This window comes from Spermophilus citellus, assembly GCF_964194105.1.
Source record: "Spermophilus citellus genome assembly, chromosome: 9".
NCBI lineage: Eukaryota > Metazoa > Chordata > Mammalia > Rodentia > Sciuridae > Spermophilus > Spermophilus citellus.
In genome coordinates, this window is record NC_138191.1 from 90,195,162 (window position 1) to 90,210,321 (window position 15,160).

At 39.5% G+C, this 15,160-nt stretch overlaps 1 protein-coding gene across 3 annotated transcripts in view; it reads right to left on the reverse strand.

Annotated features, from left to right (window-relative positions):
- Positions 1-15,160, reverse strand: part of NFIA (nuclear factor I A) — a 356,321-nt gene that overhangs the window by 50,881 nt on the left and 290,280 nt on the right. For all 3 annotated transcript variants that reach the window (XM_081306357.1, XM_081306356.1, XM_081306355.1), the window contains 2 exons: positions 6,267-6,445; positions 3,948-4,113 (listed from right to left, as the gene is read on the reverse strand). In XM_081306357.1, the coding sequence (XP_081162483.1) occupies positions 3,948-4,113; positions 6,267-6,445 (345 nt within the window). The remainder of the gene's footprint in view (positions 1-3,947; positions 4,114-6,266; positions 6,446-15,160) is intronic.

Below are 15,160 nucleotides of genomic sequence, written 5' to 3' on the forward strand. Positions count from 1 at the left end.
CACAGAAAGGCTGTCCTAGGTTATGTGACTGATGTTTCTGAAAAAGGTTTCAATTCTGGACACTCTGTTGGCCTGTGGAACATCTGTGCTTAATGCCCTGTCACGACACTGCTGCTCATCAGAATGGGAGCTCTAATAAACTGACAGAGATAAACAGGATGCAACCATCTTGTGATTTCAGCTTCTAATAAAGCACATGATTTATAAAATTATAGTTTTCACCCTATATTCTTATCTAGTGGAAATCCAATTTTAGACCCCATCTCAGGTCAGTTTCTGAAGAAAAGTTTTTACCTTTTCTTAAAACACCAGAATGTCATTCTACTAAATAGCTTTAAAGTCACATCCCTAAAAGAATCTTTCCCTGAAGCCCCAGACCCAGACCTCCCTCCTACACCACCAGGGTACTCCTTTATCCAATGTTCCCTCTGCACCTGTCTATTTACCAGCTGCATCTCTCAACACACCCACATCTTACAGCAGGATTTAATCACCTCTGTATTCCAAGAAGCTCACACAGCCTTGGCGCATGAGAGATGTCAATGCAGGATGGCTGAATAAATGATTGAAAGACGGTAGCTATTAAAGATAATGTTAAGGGGGATGTTACACTCCCGATATGGACTCCATACATTCTTGGTTCCTCTCCACCCCCCTCACATACTCCAGACTGTTGTGCTATGAAGTGGAAAAATAGATGTGACCAGTCCTGCTCCTTCCTTGCTTCTTTCTCCTAAAGAGACAGGTGCTGGAGGGGAGCGTGCAGCCACCTGTACCTCCAAGTCATCAGTTTTATATGGGAGGGCGGACCCCATGGTGGAAGGCTTGTGGTGGTCTGGTATTTCCAGGGATGGGTAGATATGTGGGTGTAATTTGGGAGCTCCATATCAGGACACACATTTTCCCACAGTTAAAGCTAAACCCTCTAACACTGAAGTGGTATTCTATATTCCATCTAATTTTGCCTTGCATTTTATTTATAAATTGGTTCAGATATAAGGGTGTGAGAGGTTTTCTTTCTGTTTTTTGTTTGTTTTTCCCAGTGGGGGTCCTTAAATGCCCTCCCAGGGCAGACCTGTAGGCTTTGAGATTTTTTATGTGAAAGGCTTCTCTGAGGCTACAAATTACTGCTATGACTCTCTTATTAATAAAGTAGAAAATGGCAAGCGATATATTGCTGGGAACAACACATTCCTGTGAATCCAACATGCTCACAAGGGCTAACATTTGTGATGATAAAAACTTCTCTGCCATCCGTAGACTTCATTTTGTTGATATTCCTAGAGTCATCTGATTCAGAGAGTATCTGATTCCCTATATCAAACTCAGAGACTCTCCCCTGATCGTTTCCCTTTCTCCCAAACCTTTAAATGTCACTCTCATTAATGCAACCACATGAGCTAGAAGTGCCAAGACCCCCTCCACCTTCCCTCATTCAGAGTTGACAAAAATGTGTTAGGGTGAGTGGCATCTTCCTGTAAAAGGCGTTTGCTACAGCTCACGGAGTGGAGTCCAGATCCCTGGACCCAAAGGTGTCAACTGGATCTAGCAGCTGAGAAGCTTCTTTGGGTCCTACAGACATCCTTCGTCACTACTCACTAGGGCCTTCCACTGGGGAACAACTTGGGCTGATGATAAAATACTCCAACTTATTTGGGGGAGCATTTATCAGAGTTAATTTCACACAGTCTGTCAGATAAGGTTTCAGATAAGGAAACTGCTTTACAGAGAAACAGCTAATAACTGGAAAGGTGGGCATCTGAGCCCCTATCATTTAGATACCAATAGCCATACTTTGCTATTTCCATTCCTGTATAGTGCCAGAGCTGGGCCTCATCCCCTCACTGGAAAACTCACTATGAAGTATGAGACACTAGTAGTAGAGGTGAGGACACTCTATATGGAATAGATGGTATATTACTATTAGTGTTTTTTTAATTTTAAAATTTTTGGTACTGGGGATTGAATCTAGGGGTGCTTAACCACTGAGCCTTTTATCCCTGGCCTTTTAAAATTTTGAGACAGGGTCTCACTAAATTGCTTAATGCCTTGATAAGTTGCTGAGGCTGGCCTTGAACTTGTGATCCTCTTGCCTCAGCCTCCTTAGTCACTGGGATTATAGGCATGCACCACAGCACCTGGCTACTACCAGAGTTTTAAAGGACTGTGGCACTGTCCTGCACAGTTGGAGAGAAGAGGAACAGAAAAATGGTCTTCAGGGATGTGTGAGGACACATAAGTATGTGGCCACCCATCAGTAAGCTGATATCCCCAGTAAGTAGATATAAGTAGAGTTTGGGGACAATTAATTCTCTGGCTTATTAGCAGATGCTACATAAACACAATGAGCAGGACACTCCCATGAGCCTCTGCTTCCCAGAAGCTATTTTTCTCAACTGAGGTTTCAGGATCCATAGGACAATCCCAGCTTCCTTCCCTTGTCATTGGACACTTAGGGTTTATCCTCTTGTTGACAAATGTCTCACTGAACCACCTCTTACCAAGAGAAGTACATCTCCCCCAAATTGCCCCCACCCATCCTCACTCTTTTTGTTATAGAAACAGAATTCACACAGAATGCCACTCACTGCTACATTATCCATATGATTAAATACTAGATGACCCAAGGTCCAAGAGGGACTCTAGTCATTCTGGATTCAGTGTCCCCAGAATCAACTCCATGAACATGATCTAAACAGAGGCTCATATTTCCTGTTTCACCCTTTTTCTTCTGTATCCAGTATCATTATGATTCCAACACTGGATGTGAGAAAGCTGAGAGGCCAGGACTCTTCATTCACTAAACTGAACTGAGTAGCTGCCCAGTTCCAGTGTTGTCTACAAAACATCCTGCCCCCTACTCTTTTCCACTCAATTCCTATTATTTTGCTAATCAAGTTCTTGACCTTAACACTCCTTTCCTAGTCTGTTCTTATATATCTTTTCTCCAGTATATTCTCCAGTCTCGCTTCCTTTAAGGACACCCCTGAAAGCTCTCCCTAGGGTCATGGACACAGTTCCAACCCTTTCCTATATGCTGATCCCTCTCTGAAGCATTAGGGAAGGTGCTCATCACACCATCAATCAAGGGCAGGCCATCTGTCACCTGGAAACTTCAGCCATCATTCTCTTTGTCATTATTCCAGGCACTAATAAAAGCCACATTTGTGTGTTTAAGTTATTTCTAGCTCCTCCATCTCTAAAATATCAAGAAAAATATGGAGAGTTGTTCAATCTCTAGTTCATCAAATAATCACTCCCATCATCTAAAAAGGTTTTGAAATCCTATATTCTCTGATCAAATGGTCCCAGACTGTTCAGAGAAGAGCCAAGAGTTCTCTTTCCATCTAGTTCTACCTTCTATTTCCTTCCCCTGCCAAGCCTGGCCATGCAACTACCATGGCTTCTAGCTCTGATCTTCTGCCAGGCTCTTCCTCTTGGCACTGTTCAATGTACACACCTGTGAATTGACACTTTGATCTAAACTTCCTTTCCTATTTGATGTGTAAGGTATATAACTTTTATATCTCATCAAGTGCATATCTCTTGGACCACAAGTTCCTGGAAGGCAGGGCTATACAGAAAAATCAGGAACTTTTTGCTAAGAAGAATTTATGCAAGTAGATGTGATTTGGTGCTTATGGGCATAGCATTTAAAGCCACTCGAATTATACACCAAATTTAACAGCTTGTGTCTAGATCTCAGTCCTGGACATGCAATTTCATCATCTTATCCACCCACGTGTTCAGTTGTTTCTACATCTGGTGCAGTTGCTGGGAGTGGTGTTCACTTTGACTCTGGCCTTGATTCTGCAAGTTCAGGCTATGACTATGGCTGGGATCTGCACCTACTGCTATAGTCTCTACTGCAAGGGACAGAGCTGAGGTGTGGATTCAAGTGCACACAGCTAGATGAGTGACCGGCGCCTTGTCTCAGCAGTACTTACTTGGTGAGGTGGGGGAGGCTGCACCTCCTTCTGCTGACGTAGTTGGAGGCTTCGTGTCTGGCACCGGCAGAGGCACAGGCCTGGCCATTGGTGGTGGTGGTGGTGGCGGCAACATTGGGGTGGGAAGGAATGGGTTGTGCACCTTGCCTTGGCTGCTCCCATTGGGCTGCAAGGGTGGAGAAAAACACATGCACATACACACACACAAACAAAAGAAGAAACAAAAGATGTCAACTATTAGCTGCTTCTGAAAATAAGATTCATTAGGCACCTTCTAGGTAAATGACTAAGTATTCCAGCTGCCTGAATTCTTGCATGATCACATCTGGATGAAGAAGTGCTCGGTTCTGTTTGTTCTTAAGGCATTCCACAAAAGTGCACTTGGGCATAAATACCGCTGTATCCCAAACTTCTTTCTTGAACTACATTGTCCTTTTTTTGCATTTGACTCCATAAAATAATCTGCTAATGATCTGTATTTGTCAACTTTATTTTCACTTTTTAAAGCTGGCCTTTTATAACATATAATAAATGTGTTCAGTGAACATACATATTTTCTTTTACATATTGCATAATACTAGACATAGAAAGTTTAGAATTTAGCTATCAAAATTTTGCTAGATTAAAATATCACTTCCAGTTTTTATTTAAATTATATAAGTAAATGCTGTAAGAATCATATTTCTTTGTTTGCCTCATGTTAAAAAAAACAAGTAACAATTCTACGACAGAAGAAAGTTTCCCTCTGAAGCAAGCAATACAATCTATTTAATTTTCAAGTTTTTCAAAATAGCTCCATGAAGAGACCTGCCTCAAGCAGGTCTTTGATCAAAATGCAAAACTGGGCAGTTTGTATTTTGACAGCTATATAGGATGATGTCAGGACTATTAAAAAATAAGTTAGAAATGGAGAAGTCAGTTGCCTGGTGCTGAAGATCAGATCCACTTTTCCCCTCACAGTTTCCCAAATGGCCTTTAGACTACATTTTTAAACTTCATTGACACTGATCAACTAATAGTAACAGCTCATATTTAGGCTGCAGTCCCACACCAAAACTCAGCTGACAGAGGTCCTGGTGTTCCAGGCTTTTATGTGTAAGCTTCATAATTCTGCAGAGGCAGTTTCATTCCACCATCAACATTCACTGATATATTTAGGATTGTTCCTCAAATACTATCTTGTCTGACAATCAGAATGCTACACTTTCTTGCTAGCAACTTGCCTGTGTATTATTTCTGAGTGGACTGAAAGTCCTTAAGTGAATGGTTTAGAGTAAGCCAAGCAAATGAATATACAAGCAAAAAGAAAAAAAGGCACCATATTGATTTGTTGTCTAGACAGAAATGTATCTGCTAACACATCAGCAGACATAAGTCAAAGCTGCCTGTTCTGGCTCAGATATGCAGAATCAGGTATTTCTGCAGGGGGAGAACATCAGTGATAGAACAGTGTGACATAATATCCTAAATGGAGCAATAATAATTATGGCTAATCTGTGGCTTCATGTATGGCTACTACAAGAAAAGGAAAACCAAGTCTGGCTTTATGCTGGTATTATTTATTTATTATTATTGTGATTATTGGCCTTGGAATGAAGCTATCCACTGTAAACATTTAATTCTCTATTAGTAATGCAATCTGTGATTTTAAAAAATCACTTTTACATTTGGAATGTTATTTCAAATTGTGGTTGTTTGGTTTATTTGTGAAAAAAATGAAAACATTCATTTAAAGCGATTGAATATGGTTTAGCTTTATACAAAGATAAGTGGGGAAGATAACTACTTGCAGAAATAACAAACCATAATAAACTGTGCTTCTAGCATCTTGAGTTCAAGTACTGGTCAACTTGATCTAAAGTGTTACAAGACTGTATTTTTAAAAAATATCAACTATGTTGATCTGAAACATCTGTCCCTCTCTGCCCCCTACCTCTCTCTACCATCCCAAATCATTACTTAAAATTATTCACTCTTTCTTTCTATTTTGTTAACTGTATGAGCCCTGGGGTAAGAATGCAGGAGGTGAAATTATCAGCCCTTGAATGTAGAAGGTTATATGGTTCACCCTCAAGATGATTTATATCCATAAACTTGACAGTTGCAAACTTAACACAAACACTGTTTTTAAACCCTGGCCAATCACTCTTAGAGAAAGTTAACTTTCCCACAATCTAGAATAAATATGACATTTGCCTGCAGTCAGTCAGCGCAATGTTAAAGCACAATGTCCTCAAGGTCCTGAGGTCTCCCCTTGTTATTTTTAAATTCAGTTAACATTTCTAAAAGAAAATGGAAAAAAAAAAGAAGTTTCCTTACATTGAGGAACCCCACCTGTCCAGCTTGCTGACCAGCGTCAGGGCAGACAAGTTGGACAAACTCTTTCAGCGTCTCCTGAGGATGGTAGCGGATGGCTGGGTGTGAGAAGTAAGGCCCAGGCTGCTGGATAATGGGTGATGTTGGAAAATGAAGAGTCGATGGTGTTGCATGCGGACTTGCTGTAGGAAAAGAAAACACGAGTGTTAGGAAGGGAGAGACTTGCTTTGCCACAGCTGAACCTGATTTGCCTCCTTTTCCATTTCTTCTCCTGGCCCAATTCAGGGTTCTGCTCATGTGGCTGAATTTAACACTGGATAGGTCTGATAGATTTTCTTCCTTGAGGCTCTAAGACAAACATGGAAGCTAGATTAGGGGAGAGTTTAAAGCTGTCTTTCTATTTTCAGAGGACATGAGTTATAAAGGCATTAATAATCCTTGGTGAAGATGAAGATTATTCATTACTTTAAGAGCCTTTTTAATGAAGCAAAGCAATAAAAATGTATTTGGTAGATTAGACCTGATTTAACTGACATTACATATGACAAATTCTAGTTTGCACATATGGATCCCCTTTCACGCTGAGCTATCCATAGACAATAATTCATTGTTAAAGCTCTTATACCCCTTTCAAGGAGATTTCTAGGGACTAATTCAGGAAGAAATTTTTTGAAGTCTATAGTAAATGATCACTTAATGAACCCATGCAATTTGGGTGCCTCGCTTTAAGTGGAAAGTTTATGTCACCTTCCTTCCCACCACCACCATTTTGAAGACAAACACAGAAATGCATAAATGTCACAACTGGGGAATGCACAGGCCGAGCAGGCAATGACCCCTGCTAAAATGTTGGTCCTCTGCCCATAAAAACTGATGAAAGACTCAGACGACTACTACTCCCTTACATGTGAACCCTGATAAATTTCATTTGTACTAGAAGATTAGATTAAAATACTTATGTTTTTATGTGCGATGCTTAATAATTTTTTTCTAAGAGAACTTTGCCCTTGAATTAGAAGGATGATTGATAAAATCAGCTGGAGAATAAGACCTTTCTAATACTAGGAATGGCACATTCTCTATTAGTAGAGCAGGACACCATTTCTATCACTATGTCCCTGGCACAGCTGAGGGCTGCCTCAAGGAATGCAGATTGTGGGGGATGGGTTCACTGTTCCCTACTGGGATCTCCTTACAATTGGGGCATTTTCTAATTAATGACAGAAATGGCTAAAACTGTGGTTCAGAGTGGTATCTGTTGCTCTTTAAAGAGTGGATATAGAGGACTAGAGTAGAAGCAAGAGTCCAGTCCATCTTACAGCTGATCTGATGGAACTCTCACATTCATACAACTTCATATTTACAGGCCCCTACATGGGCTCAAGAGTTAAAGTTGAGTCAGAGTAGATGAAGTTTTTCCCTTATTCAATCGAGGACATCTTGAATATAACCTCTTGGAAACAAGAGCTTTCATTTTTTTTCCCCTCTAAAACTTAACTCTTTCCCCAGCCATCTCTATCTTATAAACAGTGTTTCCATTTACTTAGCTGGTCACTGTTATATCCCCAAAACTCAGTCTGGCACTCAATAAATACTTGTTGAGGGTACAATAAGTGGCCAAATACATGAGTGGTACAGAAATTAAGAAAATAACCATTAAGTCTGCTAAGAATGAAACTTGGGTCTCTTCACTTGGTAAAGAGCCAGGATTCTTGTTGAAAAGTTGGTAAAAGTTAAGACTACATACAATGAATAAGAAATATCGGAATCCCTGGAATCCATTAAAACCCAGAAGCTAAAAGCTGAATGGCTCTGGTTAGTTTTTACTTTGGAAATTGTAGTACTGGCTTTAAAGAACCAGGAAATTTCTTTCCCTGTCTAATGTGATACAATTGCCCTTGCCCATAGCAAGAAACTTTGACCTACAGCGTGCACTGGACTGAAGAATTTCTGGTAAAGGAGGTAAGGTGGAATTTCTCAAACTAGGCTGGGAATATACTGAAACTAACAATGACACACTCAACTTTTGCAGCATGTCAAACACACAGGTGGCAACACCATTGTCAAAAGCCCCTAGGAGGCTGACCTTGATGATAAAGTGGCATTGCCTCAGGTGTTCAACGGAAACTGATGAGTGACTGTGAGGTTAAGAAACTGCACTGGCCAACAGAGAATACTGCCCAGAGAAAAAATTCACTTGAGCAAAGATCAGTCAGATAAAAGTTAAAGAAACATGACAGAAGAAACTATTCAATAGGGCCTCGGAATTTCCCCATTGATTGTTAAAAAACATCCTTGCTCTCATTTTGATGTTCAATAGGTAAGATAAAAACATAAACAACTTCAATTTAGGCTTTAGTTTCTTTATTATATTTCACTAGAAACAAAATTTTTCACTGTTTCCTTATGACATAGTTCAACACAAACCTAAGAATATACTTAGTACTATGTGGAATTCTGTAATGACTGTTTTATTAGGATCAATTAATTCTTAATTAATTCCAGGAAATAATCTAGCCTGTAGTTTCAAATAGATAATTGCAGAATCTGTATTTTAAAGGGTCATTCTTTTCAACCTTTACTTTCTCATGCTTAGGACATTTTGGTTCAGCTACCAGTTTGCTATAAAACTCATGCAAATTCAAGATCCTAAGCTTTAACTTCTTTTACTTTTTACAGAGCTGGGAAATGAAGCCATAGTTTTATACATGCCAGGCAAGGGCTCTACCAGTTAGCTACACCCCCAGTCCATTTTATTGTTATTCGAGGCAGGGTGTTCCTAAGTTGCCCAGGTTGGCCTCAAACTTGTGATCCTCCTGCCCCAACCTCCTGATTAGCTGTTATTATAGGCACATGCCACCATGCCCAGCCTGAACTTTAATTTCTTGAAACCGAAAATAATTGTGTTACAGGCACCATAAAGATCTGTTAATTATTATTAAATATCTATTATTTTTCTGGATAACCTGATATTCACCTTCTACTAGAAGCTCAGAATTAAGACTTCAATGTCTAAGTTTTTCTTCTTTCCTCTCTATTTTCTTGTTTTCTCTCTTTATTATAGATTTGATATTTTTAATGTACCTAGATTTTTTATCTAAGTCGTCTCAAATTATTTTAGAAAGAGTCACTGGGGTTAAATCAATCGAATTCATTAAATGTATTCTGAGATGGCCAGTTAGGGCCCTATGGAGAGAAGCTACCATTAGGAATCTGGCATGATGCTAATGGAATGCAAAAAGAATGGTATGAGTCCAATTTTTTGATGAAGAAATACATCTCTTATGGATGTGTGTGTGTGAGAGTAGTTGACACAATAAAAAATTATAGCACATTATGTAAATGCATATTTAGATCCTTTAAAATGTGCATTATTTACTTGAGAGTCAATAAAGGCTTTTCTCAAGTGGTTACAGTTTATTACAGTGCATCCATCTGTATCCATGTTGATGTTAATACAGTTTTGTGTATTAAAAGACCCTACAAAATTGGCTGCTTCTGGGGCCTAATACTCTTAGTACCCTAGGCCAGGAATAGCAGGGTGACAGAAACACTTCACTCTGGGTAGCTCTCACGACTAGTTTAACATTTAAACTAGCAGCCAAAAATGGTTCAAAGCAACTGCTTAGGCTTTTCACAAAGAATACAAATAAGATTTGTATTGAGAAGGAAGGGAATCTGATCAGGTTTCTTTGGTTGGAATGGCACTGCCTACACAGTCTGAACGAAGTAGCCATGATTAAAGAAACAGAGAACCAGAATTTCCCAAAGGGCATAGTGTTCAGTTATTTATTACAAAATGATCGTATTACTGAGTACTTAGAAAAAAAAAAAAGCAGGTCAGGCAGGTTGGTTTACTCATTCGCTCTCTACCCCCATCGGAGAACCCCCTATTCTTCAAAATACTCTTTGGTTTTGGTTTGGAGGGAAAAAAGCTTAAAATTCAGCACAACTATATATGTATATATTTGTATTTTTTTTTTCAAATGTAAAAACGCTTCCTTCTTTTGCAGAATTGATTAAGACTGGGGAAGGACAAGGTCAGATTCACTGCTGTATTGTTTTGTATGTTGTATATGATCCAACAATGATTCTTGGTCTGAGAGTTCACAATAAAAGAGAAATGTAGACTCATATTCCAGTGGTGCTCCCAACAGGAGCTGGAACTAGTCAGAACACACAACAGGAAGCTGTATAAAAGAAGATGGCACAAAGGAGAATGGGGGGAGGGGAAGGGGGATGGGAATAGAAAAGACAGTAGAATGAATCGGACATAACTTTCCTAAATTCATACATGGATGCATGACTAGAGAATCTTCACATCATGTTCAACCATAAGAATGGGAAGTTATACTCCATGTGTGTATACTGTGTCAAAATATATTCTACCGTCATGTATAACTAAAAAGAACAAATAAAAAATGTATTAAAAAAAAAGATGGCATTGGAAGGGTATGGCTGGATAGGCCTAGAATCTTTGACTTTCGTGGGTTTTCTTTCTTTCTTTTTTTTTTTTTAATGTAATCTTAAGAAAGAAAAGAGATAGAAGAAAGTAGTCTCTTCTAACCATTCCCAGTGGTTTCTCTCAAGCTCAACCTCCAAAAATTCTAAGAACCCTACCACATTTTTCCTAGAACCAAAATTTCATGGGTTGAAATATGTTCTTCTATATAACCCTGACATTGCCTTAATTGCTTCATTCCTTGTCTATGTTGCAGATTCTCACAGATTGGACAGATACTTGGATTCTTTTCACGTCAGCAGTTGCTCTCTGGCACCAGACTTTAAATTCTAGTCTCTCTTCTTTGGGAAGCACTACAAAAAAGCTGTCCAGAGGCAATGCAAACAATAAACATGAATCCTCCTCCCAGTGCAGCATGCTCTTAAGACAGCGCTACCCACAGGCTTCATCTTTCACTAGAACACATGATCAGCTCCCAGGTCCTGGCATCTGCAAAAGCTCACAGTCTTCCCATTAATCTGTATGTAGTTAGTGGCAACAGTGAGATTCCAAACTGTCTCTCTTAGCACTGTCAAAAAAAAAAAAAAAAAAAAAAAAGCCTGCAGCAGAAAGATGTCCTTTACACAAAAATAACCATTTCTAGAGTAAAAGGTGACACAAATGGCTCCTAACTACTCATATTTAGAAGTAAAGATTTTAACAAGGCAAAAGGAGAAGAAAATGGAAGGAAAAAAAATCCCACTTGCAAAAAAAAGAAGCCTTCCATAAGGGCAAATGGAACTTGAATTGTTTGGGTTGTCAACTACTACAATGCTTTCCTTTTTCAGAAATTCAAAACCACACTATACCATACCATGACAGCCTACCTAAAGCTGAGAAATCTATCTTAATGGTCCATAGCTATAATTTATAAATCATGCATGAATCAGGCCTGCCATTTATGAAAGCTGAGAAGTTGGGAGTTACGGGATTTATTTTAACAGAGACACAAGGGAAGAAGAATTGGCAATGTTTTTCAAATCTCTAAGAGGTGGAGTCTTTTCTCAATAACAAAGCTTTTGACTCAAGGCAAGCTAATGTTTTCCCAAACCACTTTTCCCAAAATACTTAGTCTGTATCTTTAACATCATTAAGATGTATGTGAAAGGACCTGGGTATGTCAACTGAAAGAAACAGATGATATTATGTGATGCTTTACAAAACACTAGTAGTTTTACATTATTGCTACCAGAGGAGGTAACTTTATGCTGCAGCAGGTTTCCAAGATGGTTGATATACTCTGTTCCATTTGAATTAAGGGGACTTTCTAACTGAAGATCAAATTCCAATGTCTTTTGAAAAAGCAGATCTCCCCTCCCCCTAACAAAAAGAGACCAAGGTCTTTTAAAATTTTTATCTAGATCAATTTTAGCTACTTAAAAACCTTTGATGTTAAAAGACCCTGACTTCTAGTCTAGACCATGTTGGCAAACATTTTCTGTGAAGGCAGAATTGTACACTATTCAGACTCTGCAGGTCCTGCGTGGTCTTTGCTGCAATTATTCAACTCTTTTGCTATGGTGCAGAAGCAGTCATGAACATTTAATTGATAGATAAGTATGACTGTGTTCCAATAAAACTGTGGGCATAGTTTGCCAGCCTCTGTTGTAGACCCATATATTTCCTGTCCTCTTTCAACACCTGCCACTCTGCATTAGGCACCTGACTGTCACTGATGATCACCTTTTCTCCACCAAATGATGCCAAGTTCCCTGAAAGCGTTTCTTCTGAAGCCCCAGATTCTTAAAGTTTCCAAGCCAATCAGAGTGTCTTCTATTCCTCCACTCACTCTCCAATGTAGCCTTTGGCTGTGGCTCTTCACCATTATTTAACATGCCTTGGTCTGTGCTAGTAACTGCACCCATGTGTATCAGTCCAAGTTAAGCATGAGTTAGAATAATAGTGTGGTATGATATAAGGACCATGGGCTTTGGAATCAGATAGACACGGTGTGAATTCCACCTCTCCCACTTACCAGCTGTGCCTTCTTTTAGTGTCTGAGCTTTTCTCTCAGTTTTCCATTTACATAATAAAGGCTAATAATGTCTCATAGACTTACTGTGAAGATTCAATGAAACCATATGTAAGGTTCACAGTGTAATTTCTTATCATACAGTTAAGTAGTCAATAAATAGCCTCTTTTATTGGTATAACTATCATAGGTAAGGATGGGGGTAGGCCATGAATAAACTGGAATTTGTTCCTGTGTGCTAGGACCAGTTCTGAATGCAGAGAACATGACAGGGTGGTAGGCGGACCAGGGTTAAGGAATGGTAGAGTATGAGGTACCTGTTGCTTGCCTGTCTCTTGGACAAAGGAATCCACCACTATTGGTGAAAAGGTATTAGTATGAGTATAACATGAGGGTATTAAAAATAATTCCACAAATGACAAAATGCAAAACCAAAGCAATAGCAGTAGTCATGGAAACCTAGACACAATGTAAAGATTCTTTGCTGATCAAACATATTTGAATCCGTACTTTTGCTTACAACTCAGATGGAGAGACAATTAGCAGCTTAGAACTGTAGAACCATCTCCCTCTGGATACTTTTCCACTTAGACCCACAGTCCTTGAGGATCTATTCTGACCATTCATCCTGACCTCCCACGGTGCCATGTGGAGGTCTGCCACCCAGGCACACTTCTGGCCAAAATAGATTCTGACCATGGTCGCCCCAAATACAGACACAAGGGAAATCTCTGTCATTTCCCTTGAAAAATTATCAGTGATCTAACTCATGAATAATAAAAGAAGATTTTCAGAGGATCTGGAGTATTCTTTTAGTAAAGCTTTCTGACTAGATAAAAGACCTGGTTTTGGTGCAGCTTCTGCTACTAACTGGCTTACAAATGTGTACAAATTCTCTTGCCCTTGGCTCTCTCATCTCAGAATACAAGGTTGAAGAAAAATATTCGGGAGGTTTGCCTAGTTTTAAATTCTAGTGGAAAGCATACAATTCAGTCTCCAGGATTTTATTAACAAATGACTCCATATAATTGATTGATTGTAATAAAATCTAAAAGATCTGAAACAAGGCAGCATGTGCTTTTAAATTTATTTTTAAAAATGTTTCTGGGATATCAAGTTATAGGGTCTATCTGGACTCACTCTTGAAGATACTTTGGCTTTGGGAGGGCTATAATATTTAGAGCTTTGAAAGCCCCGGAGCATGGTTGTTCCAGCTCTGTGAGACAGAGCCCCAGTCTTTGTCCTGACAGGACCTCTCTGAATTGACCACATTCACGCACTAATTGCCTAAGCTGCATGATGGCTGATGTGTAATGTGTTCAAACACCACACAACAGCTGTGGTTATTGCAAATATGAAGAGTGATAATTTAATAGGCAAAGTTGACAAGAATCCAGTTCCATGATGGGAACTTGAACTTCTACATAATATGCAAGTGATATTGTGAGACAAGAGATGAAGGATGAAAAACAAATCAAAACAATTATTTGAGAAAAATCCAAGCACCATAGATTGGATGATTATAGAGGTTAACAGAAACAGGCAGAGAATCCTCCAGGGACCCACTGGAGGAGCCCTGGAATAACAAACTCCAGTCCTGTAAAAGACAACTTCAGACCTGTGCCGATGCTACAGCCTTGCGGACAATGACTAAGCACTGGGATCTATCTCTGCTGTTTGCAAGTCCTTCCCTACATTAAAAAGGCCAAAAACAAGCAAGCAGACATAACATCAGAATAAATATTAAAACATGGGGTGATGTGCAGCATCTCCCTCCACCAAACGTTCAGGTTTACGCCAGGTGTGGTGGTGCACGACTGTAATCCCAGCAGCTCAGGAGTAGGAGACAGGAGCATTGCAAGTTCAAAGCCAGCGTCAGCAAAAAGCAAGGCACTAAACAACTCAGTGAGACTCTGTCTCTAAATATACAAAAAATAGGACTGGAGATGTGGCCCAGCGGTCGAGTGCCCCTGAGTTCAACCCCAGGTACTTCCACCAAAAAAAAAAAAAAAAAAAAAAAGTTCAGGTTTACATTGAAGTTTAAGCCCCTATTTCTGAGTGACATGCCTCAATGTACTTGATTTCAATACTTTGAGGCACCAGATAGCTCATTCCTTCTGCTCACCTGGACAAAGTTATTTAGCCTTTCCAAACCTGCACTCCCTTACCTGTAAATTGAGCTCAGCAGCACCATTTTAAAAGACCTTTGGAGGATTAAACATATAGAGGTACCTGGTACAGAGTGGGCTCATTCAACAAATGTGCCAAATTTAAAATATCTTTCTGAATTCACATCATAGGATCTGAGGATTCCTACTGTTGGTACATTTCGGACAAGGGGATGAAACATGAGAAGAATCTTCCAGCGTGTGAAGCTGTGAGGCCAGGTTTTTCTCCTAGCCTGGATATCAACAAGCCGTGTGC